Source organism: Euprymna scolopes, chromosome 6 (genome assembly GCF_053919585.1).
Source record: "Euprymna scolopes isolate OS-2025 chromosome 6, ASM5391958v1, whole genome shotgun sequence".
In the NCBI taxonomy this organism is placed as follows: Eukaryota; Metazoa; Mollusca; class Cephalopoda; order Sepiida; family Sepiolidae; genus Euprymna; species Euprymna scolopes.
In genome coordinates, this window is record NC_136487.1 from 169,777,852 (window position 1) to 169,798,628 (window position 20,777).

The window sequence follows — 20,777 nt, forward strand, 5'->3', positions numbered from 1 at the left end:
TGTCCTCATCAACTTCGGCGCCGTAAACTTTCGTTTAATCTATTATACTGTTTACATTTCTACGTGGTTTTCTCATACGCGGCCAGAGGTTGTGTATTTCATCACATAAATTGCAGTAGGATTTACAGAGTGCTCAGTTGTTTCTGATAGTTAAGGAGATTGTTTGATGCTATTGATTAGATTATAGTTATAATGAATTCCATCAATAATTTATTGTAATAATTTATTATAAGGGCTCCATGCGTGTTATGATAGAGATTGTGATCTTCATTCTCTATAAACGATCCTCATCTCAAACTTTTATTTAAGTGACACTTCTCTCGTATTATTATCATTATTATTATTATTATTATTATTATTATTATTATTATCGAAGAACCGTAGAAATTTCAAGTGTAATTAAAAGTAAATATTATTGTTTCATTTGCTGCTATGAATTACATTAATTCATCTCATATTAATCCGAAGATTATATTTCAGCGTTGGTTTCCCTGATATTTATCCAGTAAAAAATCATTCTAGAAAGGCATACGAATTAGGGATAGACCACGCGCAAGTTGGCAACCTCCCAAGTGAAAGTAAATTTTAGGAAAGAATTCGATTCGAACTTTGAACACCCCGTTCGTCAGTCTGTGTTATCAATTATTAGACAACCGCCATATCCTTCTAACTTAGATAAGAATAAATAAATATAAATCAATTAAAACGTTGGTTCTTTTTTTGTAATACACTTCTGCTTCATATATCTCTACTTATATAAACTACCCTTTGAGTTTGTATCTGTGTGTGTGTTTTTTATTTCCTTTTCTATAAACACTGAAACGGCTGGGTTGATGTTATTTGTTTTCTATCGCAGTGCCTACGCTAAGTACTATTAATCGATACTCGAAAAATTCCGATTAAAGCAGTAACATTATTAAATGAACGCTATTTAATACCTTTATTCAACCTAACATGTCAAACACATGTGAGAAGATTTACAATCACACAATAAAAAGCCTCAGTTTTCAAAATACACAGTACTTTCTGTGATAAGACACAATTTTTTATGAATGCCAATAACACCGCTCATTATTAAACAGATATTCTACAGCATCCCTCGATATTCTTGGGTTGCTTTTGTTTTGATGATCTTTGATTAATTACTAAATAAATTAAAACACGGTTATGCAAGTATATAGTTGCATTGATATATTGTTTTAATCGCGAACCGAACAGATTAAACACACATTTTTCTATGCTGTTTTTATCGTGTGATCCGTCAATCAGACTGTTTGTGTGTTTTTTTTAAATTTGAGGTCACCGCTAATTAAAGTCAAGAAGCGACTCTCGTGAAAGGGTCAATGGAAAGCAGGAAAATGGTGAGACAACTGAGTGATTATGAGAAATTGCGGAATATTAACATTAATTTATTATTAAATTTTCAGCCCAAAAAGGCGCATGCCCACTTTGATGTAGCGGTCTGTTATCAGGGATATAAGCCTACGATGTAGGAAGTTGGACAGCAAGATGTATCTTCACAATATACCTGAACGTCTGCATGTCAGTACAGTTGGGAAAGCAGAGACCCGAAAAGGCGTTCCAAAATTTAGCAGTTTCGGGGGAAAAAACTATCGTACACCTAGAAATCTCAACTGTTAAGGGTGAAACTTAGCAGCTTGTCGGGTTTGTCTGGGGTAAGTGCTTGAAGTTTGTGAGATAAGTCGCCATTAATATAATTTCCGAAAAGGCAGAGGGATGTAACATTTACCCGATTGGATGGATGCTGAAGCTTAGAGGACAGTCCAGGACCTATCAGGTTGCTAACCATCTTTTTAACCCTGTCTAGGAGCGACAAACTAGTAGCAAATGCACCAGCTCCAATGTGAAAACAATACTCCATACATGGGCGAATGATGGCTTCTAGAGCCTCCCGTCTTCGCAGCGGTTTTGCAATGTTCTTAATGTAATAGTTCTAACACATTTCCCCGGTGAACGTTACGCCGAGGAGTTTAAAAGTAGTACTTTCAGATAATGTGTCTGTGATCATTGCTATTTCTGGAAGAGAAGATTTCTTGTATTAATTGAAGGAAACAAGTTTATGCTTGGCAGCATTGAATGTGACAATCCATTTTTGTCCCTATTCCACTAGAAATCAGAGGGGTTTCTCTTGTGTTCAGCCCTTTGCTTAGATATGTGTTCATTTGTTTTCCCGTCGTGTCTGTTATAAAGCGTGGTGTCATAAGCATATATATTCATCTCGGGTATAATTTTATGAAGTGTGCACTTTATCAATATTATGAATAAGAAAGGTTCAAGGATAACCCACGGAGTTACTCCCCCATTCATATCATATGATTTAGATGTAAGATAATCAAGGACAACATAGATTTTTCTCTTACTTAAGAAGGATTACATTATTTTTAGTATTCGTTCAGTGATACCGAATGATCTGATTTTCCTTAGAAGACCAGTGTGCCATACGCTGTCAAAGCCGTGGATATATCTAGATCGACCACTCTGCCCTCCCCTGCTTTGCCCAGTGAAGGATTTATATGTTGAGAGAATACAGTTAGGATGTCTGCCGTGGAATGGGCTTGCCTAAATAATTATTGTTGATCGGTCAGACGTTTAGCATTTTAAGATAATGGACTAGAGCTTGGTTAATTATGACTTAAATATTTTGGCGAAAAGTGGAAGGAAGCTAATGCGCTATAATTTATTGGCTCGGTTCTTTCGCCATAATTCTGGAAAACTTGTACTACAGACGCAGTTTTCCAGCAGTCGTCAAAGCAAGATTCGTGATTGTATTTGTTGTATAGTTGGCTGATAACTAAGCTAACTCGACGAAGCATTTTTGTAATAGCACATCTGGGATCAGATCGGCCTACATGATTTTAAAGTGTCGATTTTTTTTATATCTTGTACCTGAAAATGGATGATTTGTCCGCACAGAAAAGTTAGGCAGACGGTGGTTTGCAGGGTTTAATATGGCGTTTTATGCAAAGCGAATAGCAAGCATGTTAGCCTTCCCGCTTTCCGTGCGAACAACTTCATGAATGTTTGATAGTGGGCGAATTATTGATTTTCCCTTATTTACTACACATTTGTAGATATTCCAAAAATCTCGGGTTCCTATTTTCTGTGCTCTGATGCGTTTTCTGCTAGTATCAGTAAATTCTCTCTCAGCTGTCGCTATTTCTTTCTTACAATTACTTCTAGCTTCTATAAAGTGCTCTATGTTTCAACCTGAGTTATGTCGTTTAAAATTAGCTGGTCGCATGCTTCAAGTAGAAGTACACCATTGTTTTTTTTGTTTGTTTTGTTTTTTACATAGAGGTCACCATTTATCAAGGCTCAGAAGCCAGTTGAATATAAGGGTTACTGTGTGTACAGTAATCAATGGGATAGCATCATAGTAATAGTTAGTATTGGAGATTTTATAAAGTGTCATTACTTAAGGGGGCGGTTCGTCAGGAATTTGTTTGTGTTGGTCTTGAAGGCATCTAAGTTGAAGTCGGAAGGGAAACAGGCAAGCGACAGAGATTTCCACATGCGAGCGGTTCTAAGAAAGAAGCTTTGTTCATAGACTCTGCGTTTTTTGCATCAGCAGTAAGATATCTGCTAGAGCAATAGAAGGATCCCACTATTTTCCTAGCGACCTTGGCAACAGACTTGATGTATGTGTTCAATTTCAGATCAGGAGTAAAGGTCAAACCCAGATGCTTATCAAAACATGGTGCCTCCCCTAGACGAGAGCCATCCATTTCAATTGATGCCAGATGGGGATCAGAGCGTTTATGATGTACTGATATGAGCTTGGTCTTAGATGCATTAAAAATAACCAGCCACCTCTCCTCCCACTGTTAAACGCGCTCAAGATCTGAGGAGAGAGAATCAGAGAGAACATTATCATTTACGGCCTTTGATGCGTTGCCATAGATAGTCGTGCCATAAGCATAGATGTCAACGAATAATTTTAGTATGTGTTTTGGGAGATCAGTAATGTAGATCAAGAAGAGAGTCGGGCCCTTGATGGACCCCTGATGGACTCCTACATTAAAACTGTGAGCGTCTGATGTCTGCCCCTAAACCACTACTCTTATGAGCTTATCAGAGAGAAATGGTTTAATGATTGAGAAAACATTTCCAGTTATGCTGTTGCTGGAAAGCTTGTGAAGAATGCCGTCATGTCATACCTTATCGAAGGCCTTTGGTATGTCAAGAGCAATTGCCCTAGAAATGAAGCCTTTGTGGAGAGTGGAGCTTTCTATAGAATTTCCGCGTGGCAATATGTGTTTCAATTGCCGTGTTGAACCATTCACTGGTTTCATTTGAGCCCTGTTCAACGTGAAGAGGAAGGTCATTTCAAAGGGAGCATATCTAGAGATCTCTGATAGATTCTCAGTCAGCCTTTTTATAATATCTCGTTTTTTTTTCTTAGTAATGGTTTTACAGGTTTATGTCTAGAATTTAGTGCTATTTAAACCCTGATCACAACATGGTCAGAATTCTCGAGTGGACTCTGGGCAATCGTTCTACAATCATCGGGAACTGTTGTCAGAAAGAAATCAAGAAGTGAGGCATGTTGAGCTTGTTAGTCTGGGAAACATTTTTGAAACGTAACTATCTCTGATAGGTAATGAGATATACAGAATGTGTTGTGCTACCAGTCTGCGTCTGTGTAAATAGAGATACAAAGTGAATTGCTGTGGTGGATGTTGAATTGATCAAATACATGCACTTGATCACTAGTATCGAGGAAAAGTTATGCATCAATTGCTGTCGAAAACGATGTTTATTAGGATACAGTCATGGGTCATGGGTCGAGTGAGAGAGAGAGAGAGGGAGAGAGAGAGTGACGGAGAAAGTATAAGTTCCTAAGGATACGTTGCGTGTGGAGTCTTAAGCACATAGGATTTGATGAAATGACGGATCAACAAAGATATGTTTGAATGGAGTTGGAATTATCATGTAATCGTCTACTGGGGCATAGATCCAACGTTCTCTATTCCAATCACAGGCTATGTAGGGAGAATTGTGGACACCAAGAAAATCGTTTACAGTTAAATCGTCTGCGCGTGTGTGCAGCACGTGGAACCTAGCTGTTGGTAGGAGAGAATCATGAATCAAGTTGGCGGCGCCCTTAACATTGATTATTAAGTACTCTCGCAATACCACACAAATCTCGCTGCTCGTGTGCTTAGTCTCGCTGCTCGACATAATTAATGCAGACAGACGGTTACGAGAATTCTTGGAGATGATTGTTGCATGTTACTTAGTCATTTTGCAGTATTGCTATTTTTAATTATTTTTTCTTTTGTAATTTCTGGGACAGATAAGCCTTTGCTCATGAAATTTTAGTTTAATTTCATGCACATCAAGAAAGGAAGATAATTTTATTAAAAGTTATTCTAGTAGTTATTGCGAATGCTTACAAGGAGAATTTCAGGTAAAAGTTCTGCAAACACCTACCATAAAAGTAGTGACAAATTAGAGAAAGATGCGAAACACCTTTTCTGGGAGAAAGAAGAAGTATGGAGGCAAAAAGGTTCTCGGTCATTACATTTATAAAATAGTTTTGTACCATAGGAGTGAAAAATATGAAATATTAATGTGGTGAATTATCACATTACCGAAACCGACATTCTGTTTCCGATATTGCCGTCTGTTTTCGTAACGTATCTAATATGATTTGTGCGAAGAGTTTCGATTAAAACAGTCGAATTCATGTATGTGCTTCCTTAAATAACGTCGATTAACTGATGACGACAAAAACAAAATCGACTCTCAACAAAAATATTGAAAATGTTTAAACTTTCCTCCATAATCGTTCAAAAGTTTAAAGAAACCAATTCGACCATTTTGAAACAAAATAAAATATAACGCTATGTAAGTATGGATGTACATATATATTTTTATCATGAGAGGTAAACGTGTTCCTTACATTCTTTGTTAGCAGCCTCCTTGCTTTTTAAGTGATGATGATTACGTTTGTAACACAGAAATAATTTAGGGGAACATACATTTATGTACAGGGTTGAAGGATAAAATTATTGCCTTAAAGAAAATACCACCACAATTTTATTTTAAAACATTTATTGAAAATAATCAATTCAGATGTATCAATTATATAGTAAAACTGACATCTATTTAATATAGCAACCTCCGCATCCATAACAGCATCGATGTATGACCAAACCAAGTGATTCAGCGGGTTCAGGTCGGGATGGGGGGGCATTAAGAGAAGATTACAAAGTCATAGCACTACTTCTGTAGTTAAGCCTGGATTTCCTGATTTGTGGACCGGTGCCACCTCCAGCTGCAACAGCCAGGGTTTGCCAGCGGCATCGGCGGATCCCCACACTCTTTAGTACATCCAGGCACACTTTGGTGTTAAATATGAAGTGGACTTCGAAAATGTGAGGTGATGTGATACAAACGTCACTTGAAGCCACACCAAAGACCATAACTGTGGCCGAGATATTTTCATCACTCGTGACACGTCCCTGCTCTTACTGGCAATGCGGCGATAGATTTTGAAGTTGATGGAAATGGTTCTGTTGCCATAACTTGGATAAGTAGGAAGAATAATTTGTATAGCGATCTCGATCACACACGATAAAAGGCTTCTATCGCTCTTGGGATTTGTACACAGCTGGCCAGCTAGTAGATGATAATAGGAATTATCGTGTTTTATGTAGATGTAATATTTTTCGTATTTTGTTTTTGCAATTACACACATATATATATATATATATATATATATATATATATATATATATATATATATATATATATATATGTGTGTGTGTGTGTGTGTGTACACACATATATATATATATATATATACATATATATATATATATATATACTTTCGTAAACAAAGTACAAGTAAAAAGTGCTCAATATGTTATATATATGTGTGTGTATATATATATATATATTAAATGGAAGCTACGTATCAAATTATCTGAGAAACAGTTGCCCTACGGTAAATAAATGTGTGAAAGAAAACTCTGATTGCCTGAGTAGCCAACAAGGTAGAATCATAATAGTATACACATGAAGCAAAACGTGTTAAAACCTGAAGAATCTGCCCGACGAGGAGACCCGAAAAGTATCAGATTTTTTTTGCAAACCGCACTACACACACACACACACACACACACACACACATGAACACGCACATGCACACACACATATAGACATACAAATATATTCATATATAAATTATATCCGTGTATATTTTTGTATAGACATATAATCCATGCATATATATATAAATATATATATATATATATATAAATGTATATAAATATATATATATATATATATATATATATATATATTCGTTTATTTCAGTGGATATAACTTTCCTCCTCCCTTCTTGATTTCCTAGATTAGTTTCACGCTGGTATGATTTTTTTGTAATTGATTGGATTATCTAAATTAATTACAAACCCACCCGCTCTCAGGTGTGTCTACACGAAACATAAAGAACACCAATTGGACAAGGAAAATATATAAATATGTCTAGTTTTTACAAAAAATAAGTATTTGTATTAGTATATGAATACACACTCCATAAAATACATATGTTTGTAATTTGATATTCTCATTAATAACGGTAATTGTTTTTTTTTTAAGACAATTTTTGATTCCTGGTTATCTGCATTTCATTCCAAAATAACTTATAATTTTATAATTAATTGAACTTTGGCATCAATATTATTTTTTATAAATTGAATATTAGCAAAAAAACTGGGTCATGCTCAAATTCTTGACACAATATGCGTGTTTATCTCGAAAGCCGATCATATAGAAACTGGATTGTAATTAATGTTGTTATATTGCAGCCGTGTCTATACATTACGGGTAATCCCAATTGTTACTGTCTTATTTGTTAAAATGAGGACCTGTTTGTACACATAAAAATGCACACATCATGATTTGAACAATCTAATTTACATTTAAACTAGCAGGCCGAGCGCCGTGCCTCGGCCTGAAATCGACCAAAATATAATGCTCTAACGCATAAAAGAATCGTATTTATTATTATAGAGCCAATAGCCTATCAGTTATTACATTGTTTCTATGTAAAATTATTCTTTACAAAATCAAAACCAAATTTGACTTAATCTTCATAATACAGAAATGGATCCTAAAGATGTAACTCTTTAGACATCTTCCTTATAGTGTCAGCCAATCACATAATATTCTAATAAAAAAAAGTTTGTTGAAGATACATATGTATATTTTCACATGCGTGAGAATAACCCGTTTATTAGAGTTAGGTCTGCCAAGTGTTTTATTTTAATTTTGAGTCGTTAGTATCTATTTCAATAACAAATGTTAAATCGTTTTTTTCTCCATAACTAAATCTCCAATATATTGAGTTTTAAGTTTTTAGACCAGGCGTTGATAGGCTCGTTTAGTTAATAAATTCTCACACAGACAGACGTAGAGAAAATTGAAACGTTGTATACACACACACGCATATATATATATATATATATATATATATATATATATATATATATATATATATATATATGATTAGTTTTTTTTTTTGGAAAAAGAATTCCAGCAGAGTGCTCAATTAAAAAGACAATCCAAATTTAAAGAGCGTACTTATATTTTGTGTACAGAAAGTTGTAAGTTGAGACAGATCATTGGTATCGTCGGTTTCAAGCCCGATAATAAGGCCCGTGTAAGGTATCCTTATCAAGCTCTCTTCAGCCAATATTCGTCTATCTTATAACCGGAAGTGTGAAGTATATATACCTCGCGAATTCACGTTCAAATCTCGTTTCGTTTAATCCCCCCCCCATTTTTTTATATATGTCGGATAATGTAATACCTAATTTTCAACTTTGAATTATTTAAATTTAAGATCTAATTTCGAAAAAAAGATTCTTTATATAAATCGATTTTTATTTGAACCCAAATTAATCTTAAAATATCTTTCCTTATGTATAAAATGCTTTAAAATCTGTATTGGTATCGGTTAAAAACTTAAAAACTCGTTTAATTATATCGAATTACGTTTAAAAAATTCCAAAAATACGTTTAAAGTGTAAAAAAAAAAAATTTTTTAATTATATAATAATATATAATAATAACGTTTAAAAATTTTGAAATACGTTTATAAACTTTTTTTAAAAAACCCAACTCTTTCAAGGTTTGGGGAAGTGAGTATTTATCTATCCTAAGTGATTTCCCTAATTTATTAACATTATTATATTTTTCTATAGTTTTAAATTCGAAATAGGATATAAATTACATTTATAAAATATAAATATTTTTTTTTATAAAATACATTAATAAAAAATCTATAATATAATTGCGATTAAAATCCAAGTTTACCGACTAATCATGTATGTATTTACAATTTTTTCCTTATTACATAAATATATATATATATATATATATATATATATATATATATATATATATATATATATATAGACACCATCTAAGTGTTGTTCTTTTCATTGATCCAATTTATTAGGAGCCCCTTCCTTCTATGTATGCAACTTTTCAAAGCTTCAATCCTCACATTTAACATTTTATTTTTGGGTCATGAATGGCCCGGAGGATGTAGTATTTCTCTGCGTTACAGAGTGAGCATTGACTTAATTCCGGGACGTATGCTGGTTTATGCTCTATTTTTCTCCATTTTATGGAAAAGGGTGTATTTTTTCTTTAAGCTCCCACACGCGGGTAGCTAATGCTGTATTCATCCTTGTTTTAGCGCTAAAGGAGCTCATATGCGCATAATATCTTTGTTTAAATTGGCCTTTTGTCATACCTATATATATTTCCGGTATATTTGTGGATTGTTCCGTTATTGTGGCCTCATAGACAACCGATTCAGCTTTACAATTACCCTCCAATGGACAGCTATTTTTGGTCCTGCAAGAACAGCCTGCGTTATCTATCTTTTTTTGGTTCTTTGGATATTATCGACTTTATCGATGGAGCTGTCGAGTAACTAACTTTCACCGTCTTTCTATTAAAATGTTTATGTATTCTATGTGTTCTTGGAAAATGCTTGTCTAGAAGGCTAAGAAAAAAAATGCCCTACTCTAGTTTTAGTGTTCAATGAAAACGGAAGTAAGAACCATATTATCTTCCGTTTCCTCTTTCGTTTTTTATTTTCTCTATTATCCTGGGTTTGTTGAAATTTTATGTTTTATTTGAACCCACTTCTATGCAGTGCTTCATTATAATATGGTGCTGCTTTCTCGAACACTTCAGCGTTCGAAGAAAGCCGTGAAATCCTTTGGCTAATGTTCGCTACCAGATTTTAAACACTGCGGGTGGGTGGCATGAACCCTTATTTATATACATAAGTTTTTCATTTAGTTCGTGGAAGGGTTTGTGTATTTTCTTCTCGAGATCTAGAGTGGCATATATATATATATATATATATATATATATATATATATATACATATACAGAGAGAGAGAGAGAGAGAGAGAGAGAGAGAGAGAGAGGTTGGACACCAGAAAAAGAGAGAGGGAAGAGATTCAGATATGTTTTACTCAATGTATGGTAATCTGCGTAAAAACAATATTAACCTAAGAATATAATGATGTTATGTTTTAATATTTTGCTAAATTGGATGACGTGAGAGTATTAAAATAGTTTTGTAAGTAAACTTTGAATATTAAATTAGATTAAGATGATATGTTAAATTTTTGCATAGAATTTGGAGAAAATTATTAGAGATGCCCACCAAGAAGGCTATATCACACTAACACGTATCGAATAAGTTGAACAAATCTGTTCCAAATACATATAGACTATCCGTAATCCCATTACATCATTCCCTTGAAAGATTAGACGTATTATATATAACATTTTGTCGAAAATGTAATGATGTATGTCGTGTTTTTTTTCTGGCACGTTTGGAATAGAGCTTGGCTTTTAGAGTCTCACAGTGTAAAATATCTTATCTTCCTAATAATTAGTGCTTAGTAATTATAACGTTTCAATGTGTATTTTGCTCTGATTCATTAAGCCGGAATAAAAACGAGGCAGCGGATATATATTGTATGGTAAAATCGTATGTATCATTGTATTATAATCTGAATGTCTACGGTACTGAGGATATTACCTTGAACTTAATTTGCTCGTGCATACCTGTATTATACCCCAGGTAATTCTAGCGTGCAGTTGATTCTAATGGTGAATTGCAGTGCGCAGAGTACTGCCCCCGCCCTTTAAAACCGTGGCTAGTCCGGCGTAGCCCAGCAAGGTGAGACGGTGACAGCAAGGTTGTCAGGAGTTTGGTAGATTTCTAAAAGGTCAAATCGTTGAAGTTTGACCCCTTAACAAATAAATTTTGGCGGAAAATCGATCAAATAGATTGTCCCAAACTTCAGTACCCTCCCTGTATATCAAATTTCGAATCTGTAGACTAAAAATTGACAGAGTTATTGCGTAGGGAAATGTACACAAACACACAGACAGACACCCAGACACGTTCACTTATATATATATATATATATATATATATATATATATATATATATATATACATATATATATATATATATATATATATATATATATATATATATATATATATATAAGTAATTTCGATTGTGTGGCTCTACGGAGTAATCATTTTATAACCTATTACGTAAATATGATTTTCGTCTTTTTATATAGCAGATGGTTTCCGTGTCTTCTGGAAAAAGGGCCAAATGATCATCTCTGTTGATACCGGCATCATCAGCAATGACCCTCGTATCAGTGTAGACAGCGATTTTAGCTTGACGATTAAAGATGTCGAATTAAAAGATGAAGATAACTATGAATGTCAACTTTCCACGACGCCAATGTTACAGCATTTCACAAATCTTATCGTCACGGGTAAGTACGTCTTATAAAACCAAATGTATTCTTAATAAATATTTCATCTGCTTGAATTACATGCAACAATTGTCATTGTGCGTCAATGTAATTTTTTGTTTAAATGGGTATACTTCGTCCCATGCTACCTATTCTTACCTGAGTCGATATATCTTTATATCAACAGACTTGTTTCGGTCTAAAGCGTAACCAGAGTCTAAAAAATGTTACACTCAACATTTATGAATTAACTACACTATGTATTGTAAGAACAATATCCTTTCTAATCCACATTTCTAGATAACGTTGAATTCAATAAACGTAAAAAAAAATATCTGTAAAAAACATTCTGCTGGGTATTTCCGGCTTCCATTCTGCCCAAACTTTTAAGTCAGTTTGAAAATATTATTACTTTCCTTTGAAAAACAAACCCAGTGCTTGATATTACGTGCTATACGTTCGTGCTATTATTTTATGTTTGTGATTATAGAAAGATAAAATGTTTCTCCTGTATTTTATTTCAGTGCCTCCAAAAGTGAAAATGTCAATGACACCGGGTCCTCACAGCTTGATGCTTGGCGAATACTTTCAGCTTACTTGTGAAGCAACAGGAAAACCAGATCCGACGCTCACATGGAAAAAGTCGGTAAGTTTTTCGTTTTTCATTTCCTTTGATTAAGAGTTTTATCGCTTAGACAATGTTTGATCTTTCATTTTTTAAGTTTCAAAAAGGATTCCACATGAGGTTAATGTTGGTTTTACAAGTGAACAAATCTGATTCTTTTTAAATTCCAAACAACTAGTTAATAACTGTTGACTGATATTAGATCTTCTAAAATATATATATATATATATACGTATTTATACTAATCGTACAGTCAATTTTTTTATAAAAAAGTGTTCTTCTATAATGCTGTTTCGCTACTATCTGAGGCGTACATTTGAAATATCACATACATTTCCAACTGAACCGATTAATATCTTTTCTAATATGGAAATAACATTATTTCATTCTTTGAAGCCAGATGAAACAGATATTTTAATTTTTATCGTTTGCTTTTATCCTCCATAATAATGAGATTTTTTTAAAGAAAGTGTTTCATTTACTTATTTCAATGCAAGTAAAAGTAACTAAAAACGGATATAAATTTGCACGGATTGTCCTTGCCAGCCTATAATGTTACTAGATTTGTTCCAACACCTAAATTATATTGCTTTTAGACTTTGATTAAAATTATATAGATGCCATAATTAAGACATGATAGAAAAATAGAATCTAACGAAGATGCAGAATCAGTATTACAGGAAATAAAGATAGTTTAAATAACGGTCATTATGCTATAATTATTATTCAAAATCCGTAATGGCTGATAATTACGCCTCAAAGGTATATATCCGATATTACATAATGCAAAACATAGTAATTATATGTTATTACATACGGAAACTTGTGCATGTAAATCCAAAACTAAACATGAACCTGGCAAAAAATTATGTATGAATTGTTACAGCGAACAGTCTTGCATGTTACAATGGTTTATATATTTAAAATAAAAATGATCAATCTATGCTTGAAGTACGTATACATGTATATATATATATATATATATATATATATACATATATATATATATATATATGTATATATATATACGATCCAATCTTTTAGAAACGTATGATAGATACAATTATATATATATATATATATATATATATATATATATATATATATATATATATTATATATGCATATATGTATAAATATATATATATATATTGACCTGGTTTATATGCTAATGAATGCAGTTACAGACTTGTTTATTTAGTGCTTCGAGTCTAGTTGATTGCACTCAGTATATATATATATATATATATATATATATATATATATATACAACATATATATGTGTATATATACACATATATACACATATATACATTGTTCATCTCAATACTGTGTATACATATATATATATATTTATATATATATATAAGTTTATTGTAATATTCGACGAATAATTCTCTTCATAATAAAATCTACATTGTAATAAAAAGAAATAACCGACAAGCGAAGAATCATCTCCACTTGATCGACAAGAAAAAAGGGACGGCTTTCAAGATGGTTGACACAGCATTTCACATAATCTGTTGCTCTAATGTTTTACAATTTTTCTGTTTAAAAGAATAAATAATTTGGTACCAAAACGATGTCGTCTTGTAATTCCCAGATATAACAATCAGTTTTATTCCGTGACGACGTAACAGATTTTCCGCGAGGATGATAGTAACTTGGATTAAAAAAATAGTAAACGCGACCTGGTCGGACGAACCACATGATGCCTTAGATAAAAATATCCAACGGACTTGTCTTTTCGGAAAAAAAACCCTTTTGTGCACAGCACAAAGACAAACGAAAACACTTGCATTAGTCGTTCGTCATGGTACCGAATTTACTGGAAAGGATACTTAGTAGCCAGCAAGAACAATTTCTTGAGGCACAAAACAATAGAAAAATTAAAATGTCCATTTTAGACACAATTCCTTTTTCACCTTTAGCTCCTTTGATAATATTATAAAATTCAATCCGGAATTAAAATAGATATTTTCCATTTGGTTCAACCGATGGAAAATATGTTTAAAAATGATTTTAAAGGAAACACCGATGACTGGAAAAGACGGTTATTGCTTAGAAAACAGGGTTTTATTGAACATCAACGTTATGTAAACTTCATTCTACTAAATTAACCAGAAAATGTCGTATTTGACGAAAGAGTAGCCCAGTTAACGGACATTTTTGGTGAGCCATCATCATTGTTTCTTACAAAGTAGATAAATAAGGGATATGCTATGTTTCTGATTCATGAATCGTGAATCATCTTGGTTTGAATTTCATCGAGGAAATTCATCCTTTCAATGTTCATCTAAATAGAATGTTCCTTTCTTTCAATGTTAATGCTGCAGCAGATGTTGAAACATACTTTAAGAAAAATTTTTAAACAAAGTTCAGCAACAGCTTACAAGAAGGACTTGGATGCTGTACGAAACTCACCGCCACTTTAAAACTATAATCTGATGCAAAGCCAGTGTTACACCAAGCGTCCTTTACCATACGCACTTTTAGCTACAGTGGAAAAAATTGGACTGCTTTCAAAAAGCTGGAGTAATCCAACCTACAAATTACTGATCCTGGGCAGCACCTATTGTTAGTGTGAATAAGGCTAATCGCAAGGTACATATGTTTGCAGATTTTTCCAAAGGATTAAATGATGCCCTGACGCCACACCAGTATCTACTACCTGTACTGGATGATTTGTTCTCCGAATTCAGCGGTGGAACTTGGTTTAGAAAAGTAGACCCTTCAGGTGCATATTTCCAAATGGAAGTTGAACAAGATTCCGAAGATCTTCTCACTATCAACACCCACAAGTGATTATTTCTTTTCGATCGTATTTCTTTTGGAGTCAAGTCAGCCCCGGCCATATTCCAAGAAACCATGGATGCAATGCTTACATGATTGTCAGGAGTTTCTACCTACATCGATGATATCATCCTTACAGGCACATTTCAAGAGGAACTTCTGCATCACTTGACTTATGTGCTGGATCGAATTCTACAATAAAGATTCAACTTCAGACCTGACAAATTCAAAGTTTTCCAAACTTCTGTGAAATATATTGGATTTTTATTTTACAACAATGGTCGAAAACCAGGTCCAGATAACATTCAAGCCATGAAACACATGCCAACCCTAAGGGAGGTTTCAACTGTACTATCCTTTCTGGGGCTTGCAAGCCATTATTGTTCCTTTTTACTTAGACTGCACACATTACCTGGACCTCTTTATCATATTTTACGAAAAGATACTAAATGAGACTGGCCAAGTACATGCAAAGAACCATTTGAAAAATAAAATTACTCCTTTACTCATAACAATTGCTTACACACTATAATCCATCATTAGACATTACTTTTGTAACGGATGCTTCGGACTATGAAGTTGGAGCAGTAATATTACTATGCTCTAAAAAGATTTCACAAAATGCTATACGGCCCTCATTTCAATTTGATACCATAAGCCTCTTACAAGTCTTTTTGGTTCAAGGAAACGAATTCCTGTTTATACAGCAAACCGCTTACAAAGACGTCCTCTTGGATTATGATTTTTCTATAAAATACCAATAAGGCAGCAAAATTGGCAAAGCAGATGCGTTATCCAGACGCATCTCCTTTCATCAAAAAGCTGTAGAAAATAGTGTAATCGCGGCTATATATCTGTAGACCCTGAAAATGTTTCTGGACTTGTTTCCACATTTCGGGCACTACCGGTCACAGATCCACTACTATACAAATTTCTGCACTTTCACTATAGTAGCTAGCCTAAGAAGTGCACTGATCAGCTACAACCATTTTTTCAGCGAAGGTCTTTTTTGGCTGAGACTAATGGAATTCTTGTTTTTGTTGAACATATTGTTGTTGCATCTGATCTTCAAAATAGAGTCCTCAGAAAATTTCGCCAGGGACATCAAGGAATTACTCAGGCGAAAGCCTTGAACCGTGGTTATCTATATTTGCCAAGTAATGACAAAGAATTAGAGAAACTTCTCAGTAGTTGCTCCAAATGTCAACTAGTTGCAAAATGTCCCCGAAAAGCTATATTACCTTCATTGGCAACTCCAGAAATTTCTTGGTCACGACTGCACATTAGTTTTGCAGTACCAATAAATGGAAAAAATTATCTCGTCCTTGGTGATTCTTACACCTGCAATCTACACCTTTCCATCCTCAACAAAATAGACAAGCAGAATTGTTTGTGGACACTTTCAAGAGAGCACTCTTGAAATTAAAAGGGATAAGGAACTACTCAAACAATAATACAAATATTTTTAACAAGCTACAGATCTACCCAAATTCGAGATTCTCCAAATTCCAGATTTTCCAAATGGAAAGGTCCTTCTCATGAATAGGAATCTACGTTTACCAATTGCTGCTATTCGCTCACTAAAAACTAAATTTTCTAGAAGAAACAAAATGGAAGAAACCAGATTAATTGCCATCATGTAGCAAAACCTCGTAAATTCCTTCCAGGAACACCCGTATTGGCTAAGAACATCCATAATAGCAAGGAAAAATAGACACAAGGTCGCATAATGTGCCGTTCTGGCAATGTCGTCTATGACGTAGATGTACAATAATCTATTTGGTTTGGGCATGCGAATCAGCTTCGTTAGCCATCTTTTGCGACGTTCAAATGCGGCAGCCGTCCCTTTATATGTGTTACTGTACAAATTTGAATTACCCCAAAGTCTTCCAGATATAAATAATAAACAAAGCAAAGCTCGCATCAATGTGCCAACAAGAAGAACCCAGCGAATTTGTTAGCCAATCCAACTTTACAACTAGATTCACATAAAACATCTTACAAGGATCGCATTTCCAAAGGGAGGTGTTATAAAAGGAAATAACCGAAAAGCAAAAGTTTATCTCCCCTGGATCGGAAAGCAAAAGGGGAGGGCTTTCAAGATGGTTGACACATCATTTCACATAATCTGTTGCTCTAACGTTTTACAATATTTCTGTTGAAAACAATAAATAATTTGGTGTCAAAATGATGTTTTCTTGTAAACCCCACATTTAACCACCAGTTATATTCCATGTCGACATAACATACACAGTTTGCATCAGTAAGAACAACTTCGACTGGTTAACGCCCGTCTTACATCTAATATAATTATACAATACATTTGACGGTCCGGTTACTATTGCTTGCATTTTTCTATCAAAAGCATTGTTGTCATAAAAATTAGACTTATTTAAACCGTCCAACTATTATGAGTGTAAATAAATTCAGTTATTGCTTTACTTGCAGGCATAGTTTCAAACATGGATCTGTATTTTTAATATTTTTTGTTTCACTCTAGTATCTATACTATAATGAGTAAATATAATATTACATATTTGACACTACAATAATAAATACGGAATTATTATTAGATTAAATATAATATTTCACCGTATATTACGACCTGACAATATCGGGCATTTTGCTATATATAATATAATCATGAAATATATTTACATTAACTCCACTTGAACGAGATTAATTCGTTCTGTAACGTGGGACCCGTAAATTTTGCAATCGCATTATTACATTTTATACAAAAGCCTTCAAAGAAACAAAAAATAGAAAAGTTGACTCGGGTTTGTATTAGTTGTATAAAACGAGAAATGTATTGATGGCACTTTCAATCCACCGCGTTACATATAGTTTTAAACTCTCTATTTTCATATTAACATGTTTACTTTACTCCAGTTTACCAGTAGGTTTGTTCGGATTTGTAAATGGAGTGAAAACCATTGTATATATATATATATATGTATATATATATATATATATATATGTGTGTGTGTGTATGTGTGTGTGTATTATTTTATCATTTGTAGTTTTAACATTTCTTATATTTGTGGGGTTTTGGTAAAAGTAATACACCTTTCTTACTTCTTTATATGAAATCATTTGTTTGTTTATACTTATTCAGGGCAAAAAGTTTCCAAGTGATCAAATGCCGGGACCAACTCTAACAATTCAGTCTTTATCATACGATGATGGTGGGCAATACGAATGCATAGCCGACAACGGGATTGGTGCTCCAGCCGCTGCGTCCGTCAACATTGAAGTCCATTGTACGTAAGCCTATATTACATATATATTTATTTTTATGTTAAACCGTCTTCACATGGGTTATTGCAATGCGTTAATCGTAATCACATAATGTTTGTTGATAATTGAAAAACAAAACTACGAATTACTTCCTCCAAGATAAGGCGGTATTTGATCAGCTTTTCATGCTGAATAAAACGGTCTCTTCTTCATCTTCTATTGACGCCGTTGTAGTCCATCACCTGGGTTTGCCATGTAGTGCTCATGGCTAAGCATAAAAAAGACCTCAACACACTCTGCATATATCGAATTAGTGATGGCAGCGTGTGTGACGCGAATGTAGAAAACGATTACCTGTAAGGTGCGCGTCTACTCTTCTCTCTTAGCTTTGTTTGTCAGTTGGTTGATCGATTATTTCCTCACTCTGACCTCATCTCTTGATCTGCTTTACAACCCGACATATTTTCCAGATTTCATAATTAAAGACATCTCAACTAGTGATTTTTTTATTAAGAGCTTCACAGAAAATAGTTATTCTCGGTCGGAGTATGTTTGCGTCAGCAATCGCGTGAGGTGTCGGAAATTTGTTGTTTATATCCCTATCCTAGGAGCCATTCAACAAATAAAGCTGCTGGACGTAAACGTTTATACTTGGCTGACGTTATTCACCTAATAGTCCTGGACCTGAACATTGGATTAACAATTTAGGAGACTATCCTACATGAGATGCAAAGTACTGGGGTTGCTGTATTATTGTTTGAGGCTTCTTGATTTCATATTAGTGGATAATTAATACGGTTTTTCCTTATCATTGCCTACAAAACATGTATTATTCCTTACTTTCTCTGTGTGCCGTGCTCAAACTAAGTGTCGAACTCTTCCACAAGTGCCAAAATTTCTATCATGGAAAGTTTTCAGAAAAAAAATACAAAATTAACTCAAAACATCAGCTTTCAACAAAGACACTTACTGTCATGCCGCCTTCTCCAACATCCGGAATCTATGTTCCAAGCTTCCAGAGGTCTAAACCCAATTACAGAAGACCAAACCAAACATATTCTTTCGAAGAAATACTGGCATTGTTCTATTTACCTTAAAGAGTACGTGATTAAATGATACTCTAACTAAATATCACAATCTGACCCGCAATATCACCATAGTCATGGAATATGTGCCGCCATAAGATATGGCTTTCTATTTGTTAACGACCTCTCCAGAGGATACCTTAAATTACTCTATGTGTGCGTTCGGTTTAACGTGCTCAGGTGTATATTTGCCCTCTCTATCCTCACAAGAGAAAAGTTACAATCTTTGTGCATATCTGAGAAAATTGACCACATCTTGTTTGATAATCCGTCGGGATACATTCCCGTTGCTGGAGATTTCGGTGTTCACAATGTGTAATGGTTAGTCCACTCAATAAAGGCTGATGAGTAGGGGGTACTTTCACAATTTCCTATATTTTCCTTACGGTCAGTAGGCTAGTCTCCTAGACCTTTTTTCACAACTTGTCATGGGTTATTTTCACTCTCCGTTCTATTTATACTGTGATCTTCGGACCACTTGGGTGTCTCAGTAAAGATAAAAACAAAATGTTAAAATACCCTAGACGTATGTCTACATCATATAGTATATCTGTAGTCTATGGATGACTGTGATAGCTTCCGTCCATTTATACAAGATCTAGCTCTGCGTTCATTGTTTAAGAAGAAGTAGTCATCCATGGTATCAAACCTTACGAAATACTTAATTACAGGTAAAGCCGGCTTCATACTCTCCAAAAGTCCAGCTAAACCCTAACAGGCAGCCGTAGTTCTCTCTAGAATATGTCATTACACACAGATTAGTTTTTTTTCCATTGGGTTCAATGTAACAGATATTCTAAAGCTAAAACCGCCTTCAGGGCTGGTAGCACCAAATGTAAAAGAGTACAAAGAACGCGAGAAAGTTGTATAATCAACCCTTCGTAGCTTAGCAGCGGATTGGTTCCCACGAGTTTTCATAAATAACACACAGATTTATTAACAAAAGCGTGTGTTCTATATTTCCATCACTGGACCTAATGTAATCTCGTCAGCATCGGACAAAGCCAAACTTTTTGCCAAAAACTTTGCAACATATTGTACCTAATGGTATCAAGGCTGCCAATCCCTCGTATTTCCTCATCTGTTTAAAAACACGCATTTCAATTATAGTTATGGTAAAGTTTCAAACAGGAGTTTTTATAAAGCTATGTAATCGTTGTCTTAAGGGGAATTGCTTTACAACACCTTGG

The 20,777-nt window shown here is 34.1% G+C and overlaps 1 protein-coding gene across 6 annotated transcripts in view; it reads left to right on the forward strand.

The window, feature by feature from the left end:
- The window catches only part of LOC145278100 (protein amalgam-like), a 518,373-nt gene that overhangs the window by 334,542 nt on the left and 163,054 nt on the right, over positions 1 to 20,777 (forward strand). For 3 of the 6 annotated variants that reach the window (XM_080130363.1, XM_080130367.1, XM_080130365.1), the window contains exons 3-5: positions 11,662 to 11,865; positions 12,369 to 12,490; positions 18,381 to 18,525. In XM_080130363.1, coding sequence (XP_079986489.1) covers positions 11,662 to 11,865; positions 12,369 to 12,490; positions 18,381 to 18,525 — 471 coding nt within the window. The remainder of the gene's footprint in view (positions 1 to 11,661; positions 11,866 to 12,368; positions 12,491 to 18,380; positions 18,526 to 20,777) is intronic. The other 3 variants (XM_080130368.1, XM_080130366.1, XM_080130364.1) reach the window with 1 other exon arrangement.